At 33.9% G+C, this 27,124-nt stretch overlaps 4 protein-coding genes across 4 annotated transcripts; 1 reads left to right on the top strand and 3 right to left on the bottom strand.

Moving 5' to 3' along the window:
• Positions 1 to 652: 652 nt before the first annotated feature.
• On the bottom strand, positions 653 to 7,878 carry LOC149405244 (putative LRR receptor-like serine/threonine-protein kinase At5g37450). Its single transcript, XM_089606977.1, has 19 exons — positions 7,818 to 7,878; positions 7,585 to 7,656; positions 7,389 to 7,460; positions 7,122 to 7,265; positions 6,960 to 7,031; positions 6,432 to 6,503; positions 6,222 to 6,296; positions 6,052 to 6,120; positions 5,885 to 5,953; positions 5,679 to 5,750; positions 5,474 to 5,560; positions 5,208 to 5,276; positions 4,057 to 4,586; positions 3,463 to 3,621; positions 3,081 to 3,364; positions 2,424 to 2,475; positions 2,065 to 2,312; positions 1,781 to 1,915; positions 653 to 1,178 (listed from the first exon to the last, which is right to left on the bottom strand). Exons 2-19 carry the CDS (start codon positions 7,641 to 7,643, stop codon positions 810 to 812), a joined length of 2,637 nt encoding a protein of 878 aa, XP_089463103.1. The 5' UTR covers positions 7,644 to 7,656; positions 7,818 to 7,878; the 3' UTR covers positions 653 to 809.
• Positions 7,879 to 10,222: 2,344 nt separating this feature from the next.
• Positions 10,223 to 14,051, bottom strand: NSI (nuclear shuttle interacting). The gene is made up of 8 exons (XM_089606978.1): positions 13,972 to 14,051; positions 13,632 to 13,726; positions 13,334 to 13,391; positions 13,024 to 13,216; positions 11,857 to 11,956; positions 11,639 to 11,739; positions 10,710 to 10,803; positions 10,223 to 10,618 (listed from the first exon to the last, which is right to left on the bottom strand). The coding sequence occupies exons 1-8, from the start codon at positions 14,010 to 14,012 to the stop codon at positions 10,539 to 10,541; spliced, it is 762 nt and encodes a 253-aa protein (XP_089463104.1). The 5' UTR covers positions 14,013 to 14,051; the 3' UTR covers positions 10,223 to 10,538.
• Positions 14,052 to 19,314: 5,263 nt separating this feature from the next.
• Positions 19,315 to 21,866, top strand: LOC149405242 (Phototropic-responsive NPH3 family protein). Its single transcript, XM_089605034.1, has 4 exons — positions 19,315 to 19,489; positions 19,579 to 19,645; positions 19,736 to 20,710; positions 21,078 to 21,866. The coding sequence occupies exons 1-4, from the start codon at positions 19,419 to 19,421 to the stop codon at positions 21,519 to 21,521; spliced, it is 1,557 nt and encodes a 518-aa protein (XP_089461160.1). The 5' UTR covers positions 19,315 to 19,418; the 3' UTR covers positions 21,522 to 21,866.
• Positions 21,867 to 22,090: 224 nt separating this feature from the next.
• LOC149405241 (HAD superfamily, subfamily IIIB acid phosphatase) lies at positions 22,091 to 26,717 on the bottom strand. Its single transcript, XM_089604776.1, has 4 exons — positions 26,589 to 26,717; positions 25,599 to 26,038; positions 23,550 to 23,762; positions 22,091 to 22,409 (listed from the first exon to the last, which is right to left on the bottom strand). The coding sequence occupies exons 2-4, from the start codon at positions 25,979 to 25,981 to the stop codon at positions 22,232 to 22,234; spliced, it is 774 nt and encodes a 257-aa protein (XP_089460902.1). The 5' UTR covers positions 25,982 to 26,038; positions 26,589 to 26,717; the 3' UTR covers positions 22,091 to 22,231.
• Between the last annotated feature and the right edge of the window lie 407 nt (positions 26,718 to 27,124).

Below are 27,124 nucleotides of genomic sequence, written 5' to 3'. Positions count from 1 at the left end.
TATATATTATTTTCTAACTTTGAATATTCATACTTTTTTTGTACTTTACTATCCAATACACACATTAATAATCATAATTTCTTATCATCATATAAACAAAAATATTGTGAATGAAAAAACATCACGCAAACTCATCAAATGTTTTTGCCTTTGGTATTTCTGCAAACTTTGTAGTTGTTCAAAGTGAAGTCATTCTAGAATTTAATATTCTCATATATGTAATCAAGAGGATCAAAGATAAATTCAAAAGTCTTTTTTGTTAAATTAAATAAATTATAGGAACTAGATTGAGATGATACTTGGAGTTTATGTTTTCAACCACTATATATTATATAATAAGTGGCCGAAAAATCTAACTAAATAATTTGATCAAAGGTAAACCCCTCTATGGGTATAAACTCAGATGTGATTAATTAAGTTTATGAAGCCGACTTCAAAATTTAACTAACTGGGAACTTGTCAATTGCCATAGAATAATGATCAAGAAATTGGATTTTCACAAAGAAAAGAAAAACTCAAGTGTTGATCTATCAAACCTCGTTCTTGACAAAAACAATTGGATACAAAAATTACAACAGAACATTTTGAGCTCAAAACTTCAAAGTTTGAGTTTCATATGCAAAAAAAAAAAAAAAAAAAAAAAAAAAAAAAAAAAAAAAAGATGTATGGCATATATACAAAACTTGACAAACCCAAAAACAGTTATGCATCTATTCAACATATATAATGTGAGACCACGGGCTCCCACACGACGGACTAAACTCTATGTTGCCCATTAATTCGATGTTGACTTTCGTCTTATTTATTAGCTAACGAGGTTTAATGTCCGGAAAAAATCCGCTAATGAGGTCACTTCCCACGTATTCGGTACTCGATCCACGATTATTAGCATTCCTTTCGTAGTGGATTTGCTGCGGCGATGGTCCAAACGATCTGGTTGCTGATCTAGAGGACGATGCATTCGAAATGTCCGAGCGATTAGTTTCTAATCGAGGAAGCTTTGAGCACAAATCCTCCAACTCCCTAACCACTTCCAACATCGAGGGCCGTCCGTTTGTCTCATCTTGGCAACACTTGAGAGCCAAGCTCATGAACTTCTTGATGCATTCGGGTTTATAAGACCCCATTTCTCGGTCCACGACGGATAGCATTTTCCCCGATTGGCAAGCCGCCACGACCTATGATTTACAAAAAAATTACCACCAAATATTGTTTACCCAAGATCAATCAATTGAAGCCTCATTTTATATGTTAAAAATAATAAGGTTTTTTTTTTGTTTTTTTTTTTGCAATAAATAGTCTTTGAACATTTTAAAATTTGTGGCATTTTAGTCTCGTAACATTTATTTTTTGAATATTTTTGTAGCATTTTGGTCATTTCAAATATAAATAAAATCAAATAATTCTCTAAAAATCTAAATTAAAAATCCACAAAATAAAAAAATAAAATAAAAGAGTTTGGTTTCTATATGTTTCGCATATGTATCAAACTCGAAGATTTGATTTATATCATGTAAAAAAATTCTTCATGGTGTTTAGGAAAACAATGTGTCCAAAAATATTAACGAAAAAATTGAATCGGAATGGGATATGATTATTGGGAAATCGATTTAAATTTATCTTTGTTAATAAAAATGAACAATTGTCACATGATTATATAGATTATTTCGCCATTCAATGTGTTCATGTATTATTAATTTTTAGATTTTAAATATCATGTAAATTAGGAGAAAATTGCTACAAGAGTCTGAGATAAGTAGAGAAGGACATGGTGAAATACCTCACGGACGATGTTTTTTCCATGATGAATTGGTGGCATTCCTGTAAGAAGTTCGAGAAATACGACTCCAAGGCTATAAACATCGCTCTTCTCCGTTAACTTACGAGTCAAGAAATACTCCGGGTCTAGGTAACCCTACATTGTACAAAATTTGAATCAAATTGTGTTATTTTCTAATTTTTGTGATTGATTTCAACCAAATTTGTTTTTCTTCCTCAACTATTGTGTTGTTTAGTCATAATAGCATCACGAAAATAACTCTCAATTTCGGTTGTGCGACTCACCGGTGTTCCCTTAACAACCGTGGATACGTGGGCCATCACATCTTTGTCTTCGGAAACCGGTGCAAGCTTAGAGATTCCAAAATCGGAAACTTTGGCCGTGAATTTTGAGTCTAACAATATGTTGTTAGCCTTTATGTCACGGTGAATTATCGGTGGATTAGCATCGGTGTGAAGGTAAAGAACTCCTTTAGCTGAGTCCAATGCAATTTGCATCCGCATCGCATAACTAAGCGAGCTTCGGAAACTACCTGAACTCATTAGCAAAATCAAATAATAAAATATAAGTTTTAAAAAACATTAATGATAAGAAAAATGGAAAATAAGTTCTGGAAAGAATTTTTGGAATTTGGAAAATTTACCAGAGAGGAGACTGTGAAGAGATCCGTTGGGCATATACTCATATACTAACATCTACAAAGTGAAAAACCAGAAAATTTCATATAGAAACATCAATACGAATTTTCATGGATGTAGAAAATCAGAGAAAAATTCACTATATTAAAAAATTAGAATACAATTGGATAGAATTCGAAGAGAGGTGATTACACTAAAATTAAAGTGACAAAACCCTAGGCAAAAAATAGAAAGAAAAAAAATAGTTAAATATCCATTTTGGGTACTGGGATTGGACGTATCAATCCAATCCCTTGACCCATGACTATATCCCCATGTGTTATTATGAGATTACCTCAATTTATTCCGAGAATACATCGGTTTCACGGTTTTTCTCTAATTGCTTATGACTTGATTTGACTTATTTTTTTAGTATCATTTAATTTTTCTTGGTTTTACACTATCATTGGAAATAACGGCAAAATCATCTAGAATTTTTTTCAAAAAACTATTCATAGAATATTTAAAATTTTAGATAGAATCACCATCTTCAAACAAGATTGTGAGATTTTTCCTATTCTAAGAAAAACTTGTTTTGTGACTTTTGATTTTTTTTCTAAATGAAATGACAGATGAGATCCTCCAAGTTTTTTTTTTTTGTCTAAATGATCATTTTTTTTTACCTGCTCGCCTTCTTCGTCGCAATAGCCAACCAAGGAGACCAAGTTACGATGATGTACTCGTGAGAGCATCTCAATCTCGGTGTAGAACTCTCTCTCGCCTTGTAACGACCCTTGTTGAGCTCGCTTCACGGCCACGACTGTCCCATCGACCAAAACGCCCTTGTAGACCTTTCCATACCCGCCTTGACCCACTTGAGAATCAATGCCAAAGCCGCCCGTTGCCCAATCAAGCTCCGTGAAATCGAACCCCTTTACTCCTTCGATTTTGCAAGAAGTACGCCCGCCTTTTTAAGACAAAGAGAACGAAACAACATATCAAATCTGTTTAGTAATTTTTTTGAGTTCCTTAGGGAAGCTTCTTGACATGAAGATATGGACTCACTCGGTTGTCTTTTCCCGCCTTTCTCTTTCGATTTGTGACGATTTTTAGAAAACAAATACACAGCCAAAAGTATTGTGATTCCACAAGATAACGCGCCGAGAATAATTCCAGTTAGAACTCCTTTGTTCATGCCTGACCTAGAAGTACGCGGGACTATAGCTGCGAGGGTTGAAAATTAAAATAATTTGATATTCCGGAGAAATTTGTCAAGAAACATTTGATGACGTGAAACAATTATTAATGTTTGAGCAATTAGAGAAATGTAGTGTGATAAAAGTGAATGAATTTTAACAATATGATTTAAATTTATATTACATTTTATCATTATTTATATGCTGCGTTTATACATTTTCAAAACTATTATTTTTTCATAATCAATATTGTATAAATGATGATTTACTTATAAATTTTTCTTATAAACCTTACTTATAAGCTCAATAATTAGACGTTAAAAAATATTTGATTTGGTTAATACTTGTAAATTCTACTAAAATACTCGTTAATGAGAAAGGAAAAAAGATGGGATGTGTAATCAAGAAAAATAAAGTACTAAAAAAACATAAAATAAATATCATAAAGCTCTAGAGATGATACCACTTTTATAAGGTCCAACGAGAGTGAAATTCAGAAGATCATACGGTCCAAACAAATCGTTGGAAGGGAACGAAAATCTTGCGAAATAGGTCAAAATCCGATCAAGCTCCGTGTCGTCGAACGTATAAATGGAGTTGTTGGTGTAGCGCGGGAAAATCTTCAAGGCCAACCATACTCTCGGGCCTTCCTGCCAATAGAAAGATGGGATAGATAGCTGATAATTATCAACGCCGAGATAACCCGTTATGAACCTCTCGAACTCCCCGATATTGGGTCGAAATTCGGAGAAGCTAGGGCTTCTCAGCCTCATCCCGACCCCTATTGGGATCGCACAAAAGCAAGGGACGGGAGATCCGAGGACGTATTCGTAATATTCTGAAGCCGGACATGATTGAGGTTTGCATTCGCTGCTGGATGCCTCGGAGCTCGAGTTCCCGGGAGATTCCATCATGCCTTGTCCGTTGTCGATTTCGCAAAATTGCACTATGTCTAGAGCGTTTGCGTTTTCACAAACGGGGTTTTCTTGAAGCCTGCAATATAGACAAGTTTGATTTTTTCAAATTTTGCTAGAGTTGGTAATTGGTTGCTAGAGATTATAAAAGAGAATTCATTGGATGAAATTAATTTGTTACGTTTTTTTTTTAAAAAACGATTTTTATCGGTTATTTGAAGTCATCTCCTCCTTTGGCAGGTAATGTATGAAGGTGCTTTACCAAGTGACTAACTCAGAGTTGTCATAATTCAATTATATCTTCGCATATTTTTCAATATTACAAACTAAAAATTGATACCTAACCCATTGCATTTACTCAATATTATTAAGTCGTGGATAACTAATAAACGATATTATTTCTTCCCTAAATTCATTGATCTAACTATGGTTTTTAAAGTTTTCGCAGGCTATATATGTATATACACATGTATACATATAAGTGTATAGGGGATATATTTTAATCAATTTAATAATTTGGAGGTGTATCTTTAATTTCTTTCAACATTGGATAAAATGTGAACATTTATAAAAAAAAAATAAAAAATAAAAAATAGATTAGATATTTGAGGAAAAAAAAAAGTTTTAACGAGGAGATTCATTTGAATAATTATAACATCTACTCATATTTATTACGTGACTTTTATAATATCCAACTTACTTAATTGAGACATTTGCATTAGGAATCACACTTCCGGAGATATTTGAAATGAAGTTATTCCGAAAATCCCTGCACCACAGAAACAGCATAAAAGAGGATAATAAAATCACATGTTTGTCCTAGAATTAGAATTTCAATTGTACTCACAACCCAATCTTTGTGTGGAAATCACAACGAAGAGGATAAAAAAAATGTTATCATACTAAAAATCGCGACACATATGAAACCGTTTAAAAAAAAAAATTAACATAAGTGTCTTGACTTACAAGCGAACTATGGTATCCGATTCGAACACGATATTCTGCCAGAACGTTGATGGAATCATACCGCTCAGCTGATTGTCCTCGAGTGACCTATATAACAATTAGGAGTTTAGTTTATTATTGACCAAACTTTGAATTATCGAATAAAAAAAAATCGTTATATATTTTCTAGAGCATAAGATTTTTAGAAGGATATAAAATTTCTTACAGTCTCTGCAGGAGAGAAAAGGTCGAGAAATTTGTGGGGATTGGTCCACTAAGCCTATTCTTCGATAAATCGCTGAATAAACATAAAAAAAAAAAAAAATAATAAAAAAATAAAAAAAAATTATATGATATAGTGAATAAGAGACCAAACAAATCATAAATTTTATATCCAAGATTAGAACTTTTTTAAAAAAAATATTATCGTACATAGTTGTGATGTTAACGGAGAGCTTGTTTGTTGGTATGGTTCCGTTCAATTGGTTTGAGCTAAGATCTCTGCGGATTGAGAAATTACAACAATTTAGGGCTAACAATATGAATAGGGGATCCAAAATCACTAGGGAATTTCGGTATTAAATATTTCTTTGACTTACAAGTAACGAAGACCCGGTACTGTGCTGAAATCGGGAATGTTTCCTTCCAAGTTGCAGTTTCGAAGTGTTCTAAAAGCCAAGCCAAGCCAAACCAAACCAAACCGAATAATGAATCAATTTCAAAACTCGCAAAAAATATTATAGAAAAATAGTCCGAGAAATTTTATTACAGTTTCAACAATTTGGGCATGTTTTTGTAAGAGTCTGGAATTGTTGTTCCACTAAAGTTGTTGTTGTTCATCTGGCTGCAACAATTGATTTGCAAATTTTGCAAAAACAAATCCAAGTGTAAAAACAAAAACAAAAAAAATTATTGTCACGACGCGAGCATTTTTTAAATTTTTTTTTTTTATTCAAATGAAGAATATCTATAACCATACAAGATCTTCATCATCGGCATCTCAGAAAACTCCGGAGGAAGATACCCTGAAAGGTTGTTGTTATCCAACAAGCTGCGAATACCACGAAAAAATAGAGAGACAAAAAAAATCAATTTAATTTTACGGTAAATATAAAATTGTATCCTCGGTTATTATTTTTCCACAAATTAATACTCTCACTTTTTAACTGTACAAATATACATGTTCCGAAAATCTGCAAATTTAGTACACGTAATACCATTTGAAAGAAATTAAATTTTAAAGTGAAACTGTTAGGGACTTAATATAAATAATATTAATTTTATATAATAAATTAGGAAAAGGTAAGATATACATAAAATTTGAAATGTGGAGATTCAATTTTGAACAATTAAAGAGTAAATGTACTATTTTGCAGAAATCCAAAACAATTCAAAAAAATGAGGGTATTATTTTATGGAAAAAGAAAAAGTGAGGGTATACAAATTTGAAACATGACACACAGCTTTGATTTTCATATGATAAGCATAAATTAAACTATAAACTTACAAATGCGCAAGGTTTGGCAATTTTTTAAGCTCCGGCGGAATCTGGCCGCTGAATGAATTGTTATTCATGTGACTGTGATTCGGACAATGAACACATAATTAAAAAAAAGTTAAAATATCAACAAAATTGTTCTGGATATCCAAATCTAGAGAAGAAACTCACAAGTGTACAACCGTGGCCAGATTCGCGAACGATGTTGGAATTGGTCCCGATAGATGGTTTATATCTAATTGAAATTTAGTTATGTTTGGTAGATTTCCAAGCTCATCTGGAAGAGGACCTGATAATTGATTTCCACTCAAGAGCCTGGTAAAATTGAAGTACAAAAATGTTATTACATCAGATTATTTATAAAAATAAATAAAATAAAAAATTTGGAACTAAAGATTCTCCAAACCATGCATGAAGAAGAAAAAAAATGTAACTTACAAAAGCTTTAAAGAAGTCATCTTTCCAATCTCCTTAGGTATGCTTCCACTTATATTATTCCACATAAAATTCCTTCAAACCAAAGAGCATAAACAACACGATTATAATAATAAATCGCTCGTTAGGACGTCTTGATAAGTAAATAAGAGTTTGTAGAAGTGCAAAACTAAAAAAATAAAAATAAAAAAAGTCTTACAATATTGTCATGTGAGTGAACTCGCCAAGTTGAGGGGATAATATTCCAGTGAGATTCATGTTTAGCAAACGCCTGTAAAATTGAGAACATGCAAGGAAAAAATTATTAAAACATAGTCATAAATATCTAGGAAAATTTAAAGCAATCTCCATGGGTTTTTTTTCAGTAACATATATAGAGAATTTATGATTAAATAATAAAATGTTCAATTTTTTTTTTGGAGGGGTACTTACAATTCTTGGACATGAAGATACCCATCGACTTTATCCGAACTATTGAAACAGATCACACCGACCCAATTCGAAGAACACGGATCGGTTTTTCTCCAATTTCTTAGTCTCTTGTGCGGATCTCTGAGTGCGTGTCGAACGGCTTTCAAAGCAGTCACTTTAACACAACAAAAATTCGAAAAAAAAAAAAAATTCTTTATTAACGTACAAAAATAAACATGAATTGAGCGTTGCATCTTTATTAAATTCAAAAGCATTAATAAATAAAACAAAAGAACCTTCTAATGGATGAGTAATATTATTTTGTGCCGAAGCAAGGAGAGAAAAACTACACCAAAACCAAACAAGAGCGGCCACGACGAGTACTGAAACTCGCATCTTGATCATTATCTGAAACACCGCGACAAAGATTAATTTTAGCTCAAAAAAAGCAGAGAACATCGCAGATTAATTTGTTTAGGCATGTCCTAAACTTTTTTTTTTCCCTCACCTTTGGCTTGTGGAAAAGTTGAAAGGAGATGAATGTTCAGAAGTGATACTAAGACTAAATAAATTTGCACACAATATTATAAGAAGAACAATTTTTGGGATATTTTGAAACATTATTTGTTTGAGAAAAGGATTTGGTCTCCATGAGTATGACTTGTAACTTAAGTGGTGCTTTCCCAGTGGTTTGATTTTGTGAAGGAAAATAAATAAAGGCGCCAAAGAAACTTCTTTAATTAACATTTAAAAATTATTGCAACGTCAAATTTTGTAAAAAAAGTCCACCTGAGTTTAGCAAGAAATCTGTCATGACTAATCCTCTGATACGTAATAATTAGGCTGCAAAAATTAAATTTAAATATTTTTGTTGTTAATTTGACTTTCTGTTATTGGCCTTTTTTTTTGTTTTTGGCGGTAGTTGGCTTTTAATATAGGGCCCTTTAATATATTCCCTCACCGGTATCGATCGATTTATCATTTTATATTACTTGAGTTTAATTGGATTACAATTTGGTAGTTTAAAAATCAACAGTGTTACGTTGGGCGAGCTGACTTTTGATGGTCATTTATCCAAAAGCCACGGTAATCGGAGGCTGACAAAAACAATAATAATAAATATTTATGATCAAACCAAATAGTAGAGACTTTTTCTTAACATATCATTGTTAATTTTTTTTTTTTTTTTTTACTTCAACTTTATGCAAGTTGGTAGATTTAGTTGAGTTTTGAGTTTTGAATCAATCAAAAGCTGAATATATATAACAAAAGGACTACACCATTATTCCTCAAAAATACCTAACCAAAATTTGAAGAATTCTGGATTACGTAAGATTTCCTACTTAAAAAATAAGCCAACATGAAAATAAATACACACATATATGATCTATGCTGGCCAAGTTGTAGTATTCTAATAACGCGATTGAAAACGTGGTTTAGACTTTATTCAAGGGCAATGCGACAGAAATATATAAACCATACATGCATTTTATTTTCTAATAAAGGAGAAACTTCTAATCAAGAAAAAGGAAGTTCTTGCAAATGTACAGTGAGCCACCTTATTCCACATTGTGATACTTGTTGCTCTTGATCCAACTCAAACTCAAAGCCTTCTTGATGGTGATATCGCTTCCGACCGACTTCCTTCGTGATCTCGGGTCCCACACCAAAAGACAAGAGAACCTTCCCTTCTGAAGATAGCAGTGTCGGCATTAATTTTGATCTTTCTACTTGTTGATTTCGGGATCGTCAACAATCACAAATTATAAGATGGTATTTGTGTTGGAACAGATCTAGGGTTTAAGAAAGATTTATCGCTTCTAGCAAGCGGCGGAATATAAAAATTTATTTAAAAACTCGTAAAACATTTTTACAATCTAGACAAAGTGCATGAGCGTATAATTTAAAATTTTAAAACTACTTTGAGTTTTTACTCGGTACCAACATTGAATGGAGCTTGAACGCTAAGAAGCCTTAAGAAGGTTGAAACGCTCGTCTCCCCACTCAGTTCAGCTCTCCCACTAGTCTTCTTGAACCTGTGAACAACCACGAAATCTTTTTGCCATACTTTGTCTGTTTGGGATCTCACATTGAAAAATAATGAGAATTGACAAAAGTTATTTTGAGATGGAGCCTTATGATATTTCAAATGGTATTGAGTCCAACAATCTCATACGAGCACCGGTCCAAAAGTAATAGAATTCAAGCCAATTCCCACAAAGAGTCGTCATAGTGAAAGGGAAATGTTAGGGATCATATATTAAAAGAGAATGAGGATTGACAAAGGTTTAAAATGGTATGTGCTATTTCTCATATTGCTTTGTTTTTTGACAAAGGGTTCGTGAAAGGGATATATTGATAAAAGTAAAATGCTTAGATTACAAGAATAGTTAACAACGTAAGAGATGGAAGATGTCATAAGTAACTCGTAATATTGTTAATTAGTGAGGACGTGATATATATATAGAAGAAAAAAGAAATTAATGCCAATTAATTTTGCGCTCTTATAACATACAAGGAATAAAGATGAAATACATCATCACACAGGTTGACTTGGATTCCAAATAAATAGACCCAGTTTCCAACCATACAATCTAAGTCAATAGCGTATACATAGCATTATAACTTTTGTACACAATTGACTAATGTACAAAGTATAAAATCAATTTTTTTATTTAAAATTACGAATTCAAAAGCCCTTGGTTCAGTGAAGCTGAGAATATCAATCGGCGACAAGCTTACTCAACGCGTCGGGTACCAAAACATACCCTTAATGCCCTCGGGATCGGGTTCAAATCCTAAATTTTGGTAGAAATCGACGACTGAAATAAGAAATAAGAAGCTTATATGAGGAAAGTGAAAACACAGAGAAATGATCCATCTGAATCAGATTTAATTAAGCTTTCTCGTTACCTTGACTATCGGCGAAGAGCGTTATATTGCCAATGTCTCTTTGCAAAAGCGCCCTTATAAGCTTTTCAATAAGTGCCTTCCCGAGGCCTTGACCCTGAAATCATTAACGACAGTCGGGAAGTAAGACCGAGATTTTCTTGCTACGTAACAAACCAAAAATTAACCGGGAGTTTCAAACCATGAGAACGTGGATCAGAAACCAAATCACTCTGGCTAACACGACTTTGGCAATCGAAACAACGTGAAAGATTGGTGCGAAATTGGTTTTGGAAGGAATCGTGGTTCTTGTGTATGGATTAGAGAGCTTCAAGTCTCTTGAATATCCATTCATTATATGACATCCATACTAGATTTTCGAGGTTCGTATCACAATGATATGATTTGGGATTGGGACGTAAAGGAGGCTCGACCCAAGGTTCTAAATACCGCTTGTGGATAAAATTGGAATGCTGTTCACAAGTTTATAATTTTTACTATGTCAACTTACCAAAATATGTGAAACTAGTTCTCGTCGGTATTACCATAGCATTTGCTATTTTCAAAACAAAACCGAAAATTGCATAAGTTTTTACTTTCGCCAACTATTCGTCAGCTTTCGTGAGCATTACCGAAATATCAGCAAAATATTCTCATGAAACAAAATATGTAAATGCAAAAAAAAAAAAAAAAAAAAAAAAAAAAAAAAAAAAAAAATCAGTGACCGGAAGGTGACAGCAGACGGAAAAACAAAGAAATTTTGCAGCATTTTACTCCTTGGTTCGATCTAGAAATTGCTATTAAAAAAAAGGTAGCGAATAGGTGTTTGCAAATTCTACTTAGAAGACTTCGTAGAACCATTTATCAGAGAAATTAGTCATTCAAAAACTTTCTAATGTGTACATACATATATTTATATAAATACATGTGTTTGGGTTATATAAAGTGTGTACCTGGTAGCCAGGATCGACAAGGACATCCCAGATCGTGGCATTGAAGGCGTGATCTGATGTGGCACGAGCCATTCCGATCAGCTTCTTCTGCTCGGTTTCCTCTGTCAAATAACTTCAAAGTACACTAAGATGTTCATCAAATAGTTTTTAGGGCGACAAGCGTGATATAAAGTAAACAACCATTGAGCAACAAGATCGTCACATGATCGCTTTCATACCTGATCCCGGCAACTTCTTAACAGAATGAAGCGTGGCCACCATGTAACTATTTTTTAACGCAAGAGCGAGTTTCGAAAGAGGCCTCCGAGGCCAACCCACCTATTCAACATATATAGCCAATAATAAAAATTAAAAAAATACCATTATTTGCTATTAAATATCCAAAACACAATGATTGAAAATGAACTAGCCACACACACCAAAAAAAAAAAAAAAAAAAAAAAAACAAAACAAAACAAAAGAGGTTGCTCTTAGTATTTGAAATGTGGATTAAACTCGATTGATATGACTTAAGGCAATGAAATACTTAGCTAATTGTTTAGGCTCATTAATAGTTGATAGTCTAGATAGAAGGTGGAAATAACCATTTGAAAGAGGCATGAGTTTTAATACAAAAATTAATGTCCAGTTTTCTCAGATCTAATGCTTATTTATAGCCTCGAGTTCGTTCTCCGAGCCTCGTGTATTGCGGAGGACATGTCAGCGTTGAATTGGTCTTCTCCATCCAGCTCGCGACACGTGTCCCTCCTCTATCCGAAATGAGCGAGGAGGTTCAGGAAGAAGCGTTAGACAGACCAGTCTTCATGTCCGAGTTTCCAGCGGTCCGTGAACGGATAATCGAGAGCTCAGGCCTTCGACGAGCTAACCTCGAAAAGGTCTCACTCCATTTCTATTAGTGGGTTGGGTTGACCAAGTCATACCCAACACTTGGCTAATTGTTTGGGTCAGAATTAGCATCATTAAGAAGAGGAATGCATTTGACTTTCTTGAAGACCTGCTTATCTTGTATTGTCTTATCGTTTAGAGGAAATGGTGGCAATAATACTCAATGTTTGATCAAAATACTAATATACTAAAGTTTTTGTTCTTTGGCAAAAATATCACATGTTACGTTATAGTGGGTCCGTTACTACTCGGACTGTTAAGTTCAAACAGAAATTTTAACGGCAAAGTATTTACGTGTAACTAAATTTGAAACTTCTAGTATTTTTGCCCAAGAAAAAAAAAGAATTGAGTGTATAAATAGTGTTTTGTCTAAACATTGAGTATTTTTGCCACATTTCCCCGATCGTTTATCAATGGAATCTGAAGGCCCTTATCACCGAGCTATATATATTTATGGACATGTTAAAGAGGTCGGAGCGACAAAAGAGCGGGAAAATAACCTTATCGCAAAGAGATTGAAGGTCATAAACATCGAGTTCTGCGCCGGAGGAGAATATAATTTGTTCAATTGATCCATCCGGGCCAGTCCTTTCGACGAGCACAAACTCCTCCGGCAACGGTTCTTCTTCTTCTTCTCCTCCGCCGAGTGTGGACGGAGATTCGACAACCTCTGTTGTGCCGTTCTTTAGAAACCTGCGGTGATATCATTGAAGACCCTTTATATAAAAAAAATAAAAATAATTCAAAAAAAAAAACGCATGAATGCAACTTCTAATAATAACGGATTTCAAAATAAAAATGCTTGATTACCCAGATTTGAGATTGTCCCAAAAGCCAGCCCTGAGTTGAAAATCCTTGTTCTTCCTGGCTGCAAAATCGTCGAAGCACTTTAGTTACAAACACACAGCAACCGAATTTTTTGCCTGGTCATAGAACTGATTTATTCATTTAGTTTAAAGCAAAAAATAAAAATAAAAATTTGGCAATTTGCATCACTCGTTACTCCTGTCCGCTACTCAACACAGATTCTAGGTGAATAACTACATAGTTACTATGCAAGAGCTATATATATACATATATATATATATATATACACATATAAGTTTACCTAATTTAGGTATTATGTTGGGGATATTGTAAGGAAACAATGACTGGTTTAATCCACAACGTGAACCCAATGAAGCATTCTGGAATCTGTAAAATCTGACCAACAATACCGAGTAGTCAATAAATTTTGAGCAACAGGAAAGAAAAAAAATTAATAAATAAAGATTCTAACTTGGCATCAAACTTCACAGCCCATATGAGATTTTGTTGATTAATGAAATGGAAATGGAAAACCCAATACTCCGGACTCCATAGAATGATTCTACATGTTACTTCGATAAAATTGTGCTGGAGACTTTAATTAAAAAAATAGTAATGAAATGATAGCACAGACGACTTACAGAGAAGTCGAAGAGGAAGAACTGGGCATGAGCGTTGTCATTTTTTATTTTTTTTTGTCAGAGACTTTGAGTAGTGATGGTGGTTGGTGGATATTAGGAGAGAGAGAGAGAGAGAGAGAGAGAGAGAGAGATCAAAGTTCAATTGACCAGGTAGATATATGGCCCAATGGGCTTCAGCCAAGAGGCCTACATGAATCCTCAAAAAAAAAAAAAAATATATATATATAGGGGTATTATACATGGGAAATTTGCGTCACAAATTCGTCGAGTTTTTGCATTTGTGTCACAAAGTTATCAAAATTGCATTTGTGTCACGTATTTACATTCGTGTCATATGTGCAAATTTCAAATTACTCCCTCTCATCATTTAATCTTTTTATTAGTTACTCCATGTCTTCTGAATTTTTACAATACCTCATTAAAAATCACTTCATCTTTCGCTAAAACTTTCTAAAATTTTTGCGTGTGACTTATTTGCAATTGGATTGCCAATTTGTAACATAAGATGCAAATACCACATTATATATAGTATTTAGAAAAATAAAAAGAATCCTGATTCAGTAAGAGAAAATATGGCCAGAAAAATATTAAATTAGGTTTAAATTTCAAAACTGTCGGAAACTAAAAACTTATGATAATTTAAACTAAGTGAAATTTGTTGTAACTAGCCAAGTTTGTCATTCTTATCGGGGGAATAGCCCAAGTTTCATTTTATTAAGCAAATAGCTCATATTTTCAGCTCAAACCATAATGCCCTTGATAAATTCGCGAATAGGTCAATTTAATTAACCTACTGGAGTGAGTTAGGTTAATTAATTAACTTATTGGTTGAATATTAGTTTAGGTTCTGATTTTTTTGTGAGTAAAGTTAATTTACTAAATGATTGAATTTGAAATTAGGTTAATTAATTGAATGCTTTGAATATCAATTGGCTTAAGTTATGTTTTTTGTAAATTTTTTGTGAATTTCAAATCCTTCATATCAGTTAATTAATTAACCTAACTCACTCCAGTAGGTTAATTAAATTAACCGATTCGCGAATTTACAAAGTGCTTCTCCTCAATCCCCTCCATCGCCGCCGATTTCCTCTCCGCCGCCGATTCCTCTCCCCCCACCGATTTTCGAGTCAATCTGAGCTGTCGATTCTCCGAGCATCGCCGCCGCCGGAGCTCGACGGAATCGATGCCGTCTATGGCGGATCTTGACGGCGTCTATGGCGGATCTCGCCGACGATGTTAGGGATCAGCAACGAGGATGGACGACGATTGGCGACGACGCGGCGGCGTGAAATGGATCGGCGGCGATCGGCGGCGTGAAGTGGACCGGTGGCGTGAAATGGACGAAGATGAGAACGAGTTTAGGTTTAGGTTTTGGGAAAATTGAGTTTTGCTCTTATATATGAGGGTAATTTAGGTAGTGAAATATTAATTGGGATATTCACTTAATTTATTCAAACTTGGGTTATTCTCCTAATATTTGTGGGTTGATTGGGCTAGTATGCTCATTCTCCCTTAATCTAAATTATATCTTAAATCTGTTGATTTTATCTCAAACTATGGTCCTTTAATTTAGTTGATATTCGAGTTTATGTTACTCAAAAAAATTCTTTACACAAAAATGTTTTGAAGTTTTACATTTTTTGAGATTGAATTTTATCTCAAACTACGGTCTCTTAATTTAGTTTATATTCGAGTTTATGTTACTCAAAAATATTCTTTACACAAAACTGTTTTGAAGTTTTACATTTTTTGAGATTGAATTTTATCTCAAACTACGGTCTCTTAATTTAGTTGATATTCGAGTTTATGTTGCTCAAAAAAATTCTTTACACAAAAATGTTTTGAAAGTTTTACATCTTTTGAGATTGAAGTCTTATGTAGCTGCATGAGTTTGCAGGTGGCCGCATGAGGAAGCATGTCATCGCATTCGTCCGAATTTAAAAATTAAAAAAAAAAAGTAAGTTTAATTTTTTCGATCATTTTTAAAAAAAATTAAATTTTTATAAATTAATTTTTTTTAATTCGATATAAAAAATAAAATAAATTTATAAAAAAAATTACATTGATTAATTTTTTAGAATTTTGTTTGGGGGCTTTTTTTTATCTTTTTGGGTATTTTTTGGATTTAGGGAAGAAAAAAAATAAAAACTTCATAAATGTCACAAAGACTTTGATGTCCCAAATACCAAAAAAATTTAAAAATTTGGCAAAAACTTCAAATATGTAGAGTAGAAAATGATTATTAAGTGTGATTTTTTGTCCTTTTTATAGGTAAAAATTTGATTTTCTAAACAACATATATGATTATGATTATTAAGTATAAAGTGAAATTTCTCTTAAATAATCCATCTTATTGTCTTTAATGAGCTCTCTCTCTCTCTCTCTCTCTCTCTCTCTCTCTCTCTCTCTCTCTCTCTCTCTCTCTCTCATTATTTCTATTGGACTAAACTTTGGGCATTCAGATGGAAGTGCATTTTCGCTTTCGTTCGAACGCCCCAGAGCGAAAGCTTTAGGTCATTAAGGATAAAAAATTCAGTTATTTGGAATGTAAATATATATTCTAAAAAAAAATTAAAATAAGCTTCTCTCCCTCTATCATTATTGCTATTGGACTAAACTTTGGGCATTCAGATGGAAGAGCATTTTCGCTTTCGTTCGAACGCCCCTGAGCGAAAGCTTTTGGCATTAAGGACCAAAAATTCCGTTATTTTGGAATGTAGATATATGTTCTAAAAAAATAAATTAAAATAAGCTTTTTAAATGAGTTTGTAATGGGTTAAATTGTAGTATTAGAAAGTAGGAGCTAAAATGAAAAAAGTTGAAACTTCTCCAAGAGAACGTCAAAGGGATAAACTTCGGTAGAGGAAGTAGTGGTTTTCGATTTATTCATAATTTTTTAAAATTACAAGTTTTAAACATAAACACAAATCTAGTCTCTAAGGTTTACATTTAATATCCATAAAAAAAAGAAAAAAAGTTATACATTTGATAAATCATAAGTAAAATCATCTACGAAATCGACGTTGAGGAATGTCTCTTGAGCTTATATATCATGAAGAAGCTAATTTTTGCCAAATGTTAATGGCTCAATGGCTCAACACTCTCAACAATTCATATATATCAGCTACAACTGGAATTATACCCTTATAGATCTTCCCTTTATTTAGTACCTAAAGACAGGCCTTGAAGAGCCGAAGGTGTAGCTACCCGGCAAGTGAATGATAGTTCTATAATGAGCCAATGTTCCCAGTATATATCAATGCCATTCAAGAGAATCTAGAAAAAGTATCAATGTTGCAATGCATTATTCATATTCTCTACCGATTGATTATATGAATAATGCATCAATGCTTCTGACTTTATCATACAATTTATTTCTATTAATGTTGCAGTTATCTTGGTATCATTTCAGTTATATCTTGGTTCTTGAGTCGAGTCCCTTTCATTGATATAGGTGATTAACATGATACCATGAATCGTCTATCATTCGGCTCTTATGTTTATCATACGGGGAGTTCATGCCGATGATTCTGGTACCCCGGTCATTATATAACAACATGAACAAACAGATGAGCATTCAACAGATTGTTGGTGCGTGGAGCCTAATTTGGTTACCGAGCTGATGACCGATGCCGAGCTAATGAGGTGGAATGCTGAAGACCGAGGTCGATTGCCGAGCTGACCGCGTCAAGCTGAGACCATACGATAGTGTGTATGTCGTTTTTTGGTCAGGAATTAGGTTAAAGGGATTTCAGGTCTGTCTATTGCCCTAATTGTTTCTCTATAAATATGTTGTAGCCGTCATTCTTGTATTGTGTGTGAAAAGGAAAATAGATAAAAGTCGGTACAGAGAGAAAAGAGAGAACGAGTGTAAACACCATCCTGATTTGGGTTTATAGTAGATTTACAGCGACAAAGTAGACGTAGATCTCACGTTGAGATTAAACCGCTATAAATCTTGGTGTACTTTCTTTACATTTGTTGATTTCGTTTTATGTTTGTGAGAGAGATTTCGGTGGTGGTGAAATCCCAACACAGATCTACATTAACTCCCTGAATCATAGACAGGCCGAATTAATACTGTTCTATAATGATGTCTCATGCAAGATAACATCAATGAAACAGGCAACAATAACCCGCATTCACTATCATTGTTCCTTAGGTCGTGGAATGAGGTCTATCATGGTATCTCCTCGTAAGCGAGACTCATGTTTTTTTTTTTTTTTTGCCTAAACATCAGTTTTATTGGGTCTCGAGATGAACTATAGAGCATTCAACAGATATGCATTGTTTCATGATATGATATCTTGACCATTTCAGGGAGACTCCAAACACCCCAAAGTCCCCACATCATTTTTCTCCAAAATCAATATCTTTACCCAATTGTCACGCTCTCCAACTTGGTTTCTGTTTTTACTAGTTCTTTTAAAGTGACATGTTTTTAGTTTTGCTTATATTAAACCGTCTTTATATGTAGTTATCATTTGTTCTTTCAAATCTTTTGCATCTCTCTGTTCTTATTCTCATTCTCAGTGGGAAATTAAAGCCCGTAGACCAGGAATCCGGATTCTATGAGCTTTTTTTCTCTTTACCCATTTTGCTTTTTCTTCTTTATTTGCTTTATCTTTTTTTTTTCCCTCCTTCTTTCAGTCTTGTCCTTATGGAAGTACTAAAATTTCAGTCGTTTAACTATAGCTGCCTTTTTTTTCGTTGGCTTTAGAAAAGCCTTTTGAACAAAGAGATCGATCTCCAATTATTTACTAATATGAATTGAGACCAATTCTTATTCCCTGAAAATCAAAGTTTAGGTTGTGATACCGATACATAATGATTACTTAAATACTTTAGGGAAAAAAAATAGGCTTGTTTAAGAATGACTAAAAATTGTTTATAATAAGCCTAAAAAATTATGTAGTAGTAGTGTTGCTCTTAATTATTAATAATGCCAGTGCATAGAATTCGCCAACTTCATAAGAAACATGTTTTATAATTTGTATTCTATGTTTCTCTTTTGTTTACTTCTCTTTTTTGGGTTCAGTGAAAGGAAGGGGCGTGGGTTCAGAGACGGACCAACTGGATTATCAGCCAGACAAATTTTCCTTTTAATTATTTATATATCAATTTTGGATAAACCATGGCAGCATAATAAGACCAATTGGAAGAAAGTAATAATTACTACCAGAGCTCGAGCTTCTCAAAGAAAAAGAAAAAAAAAAACTGAATGGCTCATTCTGAATGATCTGAGCTAAACATTTGTTTTAATGTGTCCCAGATAAAGTAAAAATTTATTAGATAATACTCAAGATTCAAGCACGATATATATATATATATATATATATATATATATATATATATATATATATATATATATATATATATATATATACACACACACGTATATAATAGTTTCAACTTCCAAAGTGAGCTTGGAAGAGATACGAACGAAGATGGTGTCTGAGAATTCCTTTTTATCTTCTTCCGATGATCCTAAGCTCTCCGACTCCTTCACTACTAATCGGTTCATACCACTCTCTCTCTCTTAATTGTTTTCATTACTCTTAATTTTTCTAAATTGAAGCTCTTAATTTTCCGATGATCATCACACAGGATCTTCTCTGATGTCGCAGAGGACATAACCATTTTCGTTGATGGAGAGTCATTCTTGTTGCACATGGTAAATATATATTCTCTGTATGCATTTAAGCCAATCTAACGGGCTTCAGAAACCTGATTTTCCGATTTGTTGCGTTTCTTGCGACCCAAGTTTCCTCTGGCCGCGTGGAGCGGGAAGATTCGAAAACTGGTGGCGGAGGAGAAGGGCAGCATCGAGCTCGCGGGCCTCCCCGGCGGCCCGCGGATCTTCGAGCTAGTGGCCAAGTTCTGCTACGGAGCCGAATTCGAGATCACAACCGCGAACGCGGCTGCGCTGCACTGTGCGGCGGAGTTTCTAGAAATGTCTGAAGAGGTTCGGCGAGAAAACCTGCTCCGGAGAACGGAGGATTACCTCTCCGACGTGGCGGCCCCGAGCCTCGAGAAGTCTCTGGAAGTCCTCTCCGCCTGCGAGGAGCTTCCGGCGGAAGCGGCGGCAGAGATCACCAGCCGATTCGCCAAGGCCGTGGCGGGAAACTCGCCCGAGCCGGAGGACTTGTTGGCACTTGGGATCGGGGCTTTCGATTCGGTGGTCCGAGCGATGGGTTCGGCCAGAGCCCGGGTGGCGGCAGTGGTGAGGTACGCAGAAGTGACGTTGGGCGGGGCCGGGAAATGGGGCGAGGAAGCTCGACCCAATTTGGTTGAAACCCTAGCGGGGCTGATCCCACCGAAGGAGAAAGTGGCCGTCCCGCTAGGGTTTCTCTTCGGGCTTTTGAGGGCCGCGGCGGCTTTCGGGGTGGCCGAGGCTTGTCGGCTCGGGCTCGAGAGCCGGATCGCTCTCCGCCTTGATGCGGCATCAGTCGACGATCTTCTCGCTATGTTTGATGTTGATGCCGTGAGTCGATTAATCGACGGGTTCCTGAAGAGGATTGATGATGATGATATGGCATTCGATGATGAGGATGATGGCTCGGCAAACTTCCGCGAGGCGTTGTTGAAGGTCGGGAGGCTCGTCGATGAATACCTTTCGGAGATCGCACCTATTCCATGTCTGAGCCTTTGGAAATTCGTAGCGGTGATCGAGTTACTACCGGACTATGCGCGGGTCATCGACGATGGACTTTATCGGGCAATTGATATTTATCTCAAGGTAAAAAAGTAAACAAAATGGTTAATTTGTTTAAAGTATTACGTAGAAAGTAGTGTATTATTGACTTTTAATATTTTCGGGTTCTTGGTATTGGTATAGAGATAGATGCGCGAATAAGATTTTCTCTCTTTTCGTGTCTCCTTTCTAATTAAATCATGACACGTCATCACTTTTTAAACACAATATAAATCATAAAACATATAAACTAAATAGATATAAGTGATATAACAAGGACAAAAATTTCCATGCTAATGTTCCGAGATCACCCCAAGGACGCCTTCGGCATCCATGGGTCGAGGACCAACCATAGAATTTGAATAATAAATGGCTACTACACAATGACCACTTAACTAATCGAACACTATAGGCTCATCCAAAACTGACGGAGGCGGAATGCAAGAAGCTATGCAAGTCCATAGATTGCGGAAAACTCTCACAAGACGCGTGCAACCATGTTGCAAGAAACGAGCGCCTCCCCGTGCAGATGTCGGTCAAAGTCGTCTACTTCGAGCAGCTACGACTCAGGGCGGCCCTCTCGGAGGGCCCGCCTCCATCGAGCGGAGCAGTTTCCCCTAGGGACAACTACGCGTTGCTGAGAAGAGAGAATCGAGGGCTGAGGCTCGAGATCTCGAGGATGCAAGCGAGGCTTAACGAGCTCGAGAAGGAGCAGGAGTCCATGAGGCGCGGCGGGACAGGTGGCCGGGGTGGGACGCTCTTGATGTCTATATCGAGGAGAATCGGACGGATAGGGATATTTGGCAGCGGCTCAGGACGAAAGAGGAAGGTGCGGAAGAGACATTTTGTATCATAGATTTTATAATTATATTTAGGTCTTGAGGGTAGAAATGTTCAATCTTTTTATATAATTGAAAAAGAGAAATTTCATTATGTGGACCTAATAATAAGAGAAATATTAAGTGTGGATTTATTATTTAAAAAAAAATTGAAATTGGACTTTTGTTCCATTTTCGGACAAAAGTACCCATGAAACTATTTAAACTTCTCATATTTTTTTTTTATCTTTTCTTTCACTCATTTTGTTCAATTTAAGATGCTTTCCTATGGTTTGAGATTGTTTCCAATGTTCAAGATAGTTGATGGTTTCCATGGGTTAAGATGAAGGATTTAAGAATTAAGATGGTTTAAGTTTGTTCAAAATGGGTAAAAAGTCCAATTTGAAATATTTTTTAAATAATAAGTTCGATCTTAATATTTTACTAATTATTAGGTATACGAAATTTCTCATTTTAAATGGTCAATAATACTTTTGTTTAAGATGGCTACGCAGTCAATTATTTGTTCGTTAAAATGCCTAAACAAATTCATTGAACATGGTAAATTTTAATTGAAACTAGAAATAGGCAAATCACAATACATGTATTAAAAGGAAAGGCGAACTCAATTGTGACCTAGCATTTAGTTCTTTGCTTTGCTCGCTTTGCTCATACATACACTATTAATTCACAATCTTTTGTGTGACATTTTTAGCAAAGAAAGATACGGAGTGATTAGTGAGTAGTGTTAAGGGACAAAGTACATTGGATTGGGAATCTTGAAAGTGCGGTTTCCCAAACATTCACCTTGAAGATCACTCCATTGGTCACCCACATTGCCCCAAATTCTGTACCCTTGTCCTATTATTTGCTTCCTCACTTCTGACTTGTATTGCACTGCGCTTTGCCCTTTGTGCGCCTCAGTCCTGTTCCCATGGGATTATATTATATTATCCGTAACTCAATATTCCACTAAGTAAAATTACTGTAAAAACGCCACTTAAGAAAATGTCGGTAAAATATGACAAATTTCCAATAAAATTTGGAAGATTGAGATTGGATGACTTTTTAGAGAAAATACTTTAAAGACAAAAATAATTAGGAAATTTGTAATATTTTGGTCAAACGAGTCTTTTAATTTCAATTTTTTTTACACTTTCAATAGAAACTAAATTTCATGTCTCATTCATCCTAGCCCTTAAAGTGAGATTTTGTAATAATTTGATTTTATTTTAATCGTTTCGAATATTGAGATAATTATATGACTTTTAATCATTAAAAGCATATTGGTCAAATTGAGTCTTTTAATTCAATGGTTTTATGGAAACTAAATTTCATGTCTCAATAGTGTCATATGTTGCTGAAATTTAGAGAGGCCCTTCTAGAAGACATATACACAAACTAAAACCTATTTATAGGAAGCAATTCAGTCTCAGAATCATTAACATATTAATAATAATAACAAAGTGGGAGGCCAAAAGCTTATAGGGTAAATTCTAACGACAATAATCTTGAATCTATGTCGAACATTGAATGTGCATTCAAAATATGAGTCTTGGGAAACATCATTAATACATAGATACTTGGTTTCCCCCCCACTTATAATCATCTAAGTCAAATCTTAACTTAAAATGGAAAAAAAAATGTATTTCTTTTACCCTTGCATGGAATTGGATGTTGATTCAGAAGAGTGATATATATGTCTATTATATACGTAGAAATATCCATTTATGTACTTATACGGCAATATTTCTATAATAATAAGAAGAAGAAAAATACTTAAAATTTAGAAATGATATTCAAAATTTCACGAATTCAATGCGTCGTTAGATTTGCCCTAAAATTCAAAAATTCATAAATAGACATGATTTATCTCTTTTGCTTGAAGTGTCTGTTTCTTTTTTAGGCACAGACTTTTAGACACGACCTAAGTTGCGCATGTAATCATGTATGTTTTGAGTAGAAACGCGATTTGTGGGGACTTTTTAAATGCGACGACAATTTGTTGCGCCCCTTTTTGTCATAGTGTATTTTAGAGAAATGAGAAGGAGATGATAAATATGTACCTCAAAATGAGGCGTTCATAGCCCTGAAAGCCTTCCTTATGCAAGTTATGAATAGTTGACTGACCAAGAGTAACTTCATCTCTACCAGTGATTAGGAATACTTTGAATCCCATTTTAATCAATTTGTTGAAAAGCACTAAAACTCCGGGAATAGCATGACAACTTCCTCTCATTGCCCATGCCTTGAACGCTGATGGGTCATATGGGTCACACCTATGCACATTCAAACCCGAACACAACATATCTATTTCATTTTTGCAACAATATATTACTTTTTCGATAATATATATTGTGAATTTTTCGTTTAATAATGATTTTTTTTTTCGTTTCCAACTTCGTACGAAACACGGTAAAAAAATATTGTGTAAGAGATCAAAATAAATTAAAGAAAAATTTATATGAGGGGAAAACTGAAAAAAAAATATCAAAATTGAAAAAAAAAATGAAACTTTATAGATCAAATTTTCATTGATGCTTCCATCAAAAACATTTTCTCCAAACTCCAAAGTTCCATTACTTGGTACTACAGTTTCATTTTATTTTTCGTTTTGGTCAATTTTCAGTCTCAATCAATAATATATAAATCAATTAAACTACAATAAATTTGTCATTAGTTTTATATAATGGCACCGTTTGGTATAGTTTTTTCTTTTAAAAAAAGTTTTTTTAGATTATTCTTTTCAAAATCAGACATGTGTTCGGATAGCATAAACAGATATAGTGTTTGTTAAAATATATATAATTATAAAAAAAAGACCAAAATAGACATCTGTTGAAGTTAACAAAAATTATTAATATTTATATGTAACAAAATTAAAATTATTCATCGAAAGATAGAAATAACAATATATATATATATATATATATATATATATATGTGTGTGTGTGTGTGTGTGTGTGTGTGTGTGTGTGTGAGACCCATATTTTAGATGTTTCATATTAAGTAGGAGCATTAAGACCCACACGATATATATATATATATATAAATTCAGAAAATAATATTAGTAAATATATATATATATATATACTATATATATATATATATTTACTAATATTATTTTCTGAATTTATAACTAGTGTCCAATTTTGATACACATATAGATGATAATTTATATTAGTAAAACAGTAGATTTGTACATCCCTAAAGTTTATAACTCATAAACATTGTTATCTATCACCATTGACCACTAAAGTACTTGCATTGTCTTATATCAAAAGGAAACAAAATTTTGACATTTAATTGTGTTGAATGATTAAGGATGGAATCGTAATTCAACATAAAATAAAAAACACAATTCTCAAATATTACGAAAATCTTGTTTTTCCATTTTCTTCTATATTTTGCAAAAACACTTTTCAACTTTTACTAAAAGTTATTTTACCCAACAATTTAAAACGGTTGGGCTTTAAAAAAAAAGTTATACAAAATAGTCATTCGAAACATATTGATTAGCAAAATAGATAAAGTTTCAACTTTTCAGCAAATTAGCCAAATTTACATTTTCAAATTTTTTTTACACCCTTGATTAAAAATTTTTACGTTTATAATAAGCTATTTATCATTTTCAAAGAAATTAATCCTGGGTAAAAAAAAAATTGAAATCAGATTATTGCACATTTTAGTTATTTCACTCATTTTAGACAAATCTTGACTATTTTGTAAATCCATAACTATAAATTTGTTATTTAACTAAATAATTATTTAGAAAAAAAAAGCTACAAATAAGCTTAATAATTTAAGCCACGACCAATAAATTGAGAATTCAAGATTCTTCAATAAATGGAAAAAAAAAAAAAAAAAAAAAAAAAAAAAAGCAACTGCAATATCCCATATCCAAATTAGATATAGGAAACTTAAGATATATAATTAAAATCCATTTAAAAACTATAAATGCTACACAACTTTTATGGAGAAAATTTTCAATAACTATCACTATTATCAAAGCTAGTGATAGGTTTCCACAAATAATTGAATAGGTCATTGCGTTTCTCTTTTATAAATAAAAAAAAAAAAAAAAAAAAAAAAAGAGGTATGTATAAATTACGCACCCGTAACGCTTTTGGCTGTAGTAAAAGACGTTGGATAAACACGTGTCATCAACATCAAGAACCCAAGCGTCAAGTCCGTCGGCGGAGACGGAAATCCCGGCGGCGAAGTCAACGATGAGGTCAACGACGAATCTGACGTCGCGGTCGTACTGTCCGGCGAGCATGTAAGCCTCGACGCAGCGGAGACAACGCACCGGAACTGTGCGCCACGCGCGCGCGTTGCCGGACTCGACAGCGGTCCGCCAGCTCAGGCAGTGGGACACGTCATCCGGCGGCCAGAAGAATCCGGCCTTGTCGGCGCCGGCGCCGGCGAGCTTGGTGAAGAGAGCGAGAGAGAGAAATAGGAGGAGCTCTCTGGCGCGTTGAACCATTGATCTTATCATATCAATGTGTGGGATATTTGAATCACTAATAATGCGCTTCGCTTGATTTTTTTTAACCTAATCATATAATTGTTCAAAGTAAGCGTATAAGTCATATTTATTAAAGTTTTTTTTTAGTAATGTGGAAAGGAATAGTTTTTTTTTTTTTTTTTTTTGGATGGAAAGGAATAGCTTGTTTCGGAGGGTATTTTTTTTTTTTATATGAATATTATTATATTGTCATTTGAATATTTGCACTTATTGGGTAAAATAAATTCTCTTATAGTTAGATACGAAATCCTAGAGGAGGTAATTGAGTGCTACTAATAATAGATAGAAAGTAAAAATAATATTTAAAAAAATGTATAGAAAAAACAAAGAAATTAAGGTACGTGAAAATAAATAAAGAAAAGTAGGGAATACTTTGCCTTGTTGTGAGCTTTAGTTTTTGTAGGGTTTGGTTAAAGTAATTAGCTAGCTAGGTAGGAACAAGCGTATAAGATGCCATATACACCAAAACCCGCAAATAATTTGTGGAAGCAAATAAAAAATAACAGAATTATCTGAATGTGATAATTGGTGATAAAAAAAAACACATATGGTATTAGTACGTAATTTGGATAATAACCTGAATTCGTGTGGCTTGTAGATCAATGCATATTATTAGGTGTTGATGTTTTTTTGCCAAGCAAGGGAGGTATTTTCGGCTTCGATACCAGAAAGGAAAGAACTTTTTTTTAATGACCTATATACGAATCGTTATGCAAAATATATATATACATATATACAAGCACACGCATGTCTATTTTTCGCAATATTCGTTGACCATAAAAGAAAAAGGGAAAAAAAAAAAAGAAAAAAAAAAAAGAAAAAAGGAAACTTGGTGTGATGTTACCAAGCACATCAAAAGCAGCCCACAAAATTATATCTAATTTAATAAACAACAAATATACTTGACTTTGATACAATGGTCATTCTCAAACTATTAAAGTTTAATATTATTAAAAGTAGTTCCTTTTATATGCCCTCATACACCAAGCTTCACCGAAGTAACCCATAATATTTTTTATGGTCTATATATATATATATATATATATATATATATATATATATATATATATATATATATATATACACACACACACACCCCTGTATTTTCCATGA

This window comes from Urtica dioica, chromosome 2 (genome assembly GCF_054948205.1).
Source record: "Urtica dioica subsp. dioica isolate 48M chromosome 2, U.dioica_male_clone48M_v1_H2, whole genome shotgun sequence".
Taxonomy (NCBI): Eukaryota; Viridiplantae; Streptophyta; class Magnoliopsida; order Rosales; family Urticaceae; genus Urtica; species Urtica dioica.
Note: the sequence above shows the minus strand (reverse complement) of the source record. Positions and strands in the feature narration are given on the sequence as shown.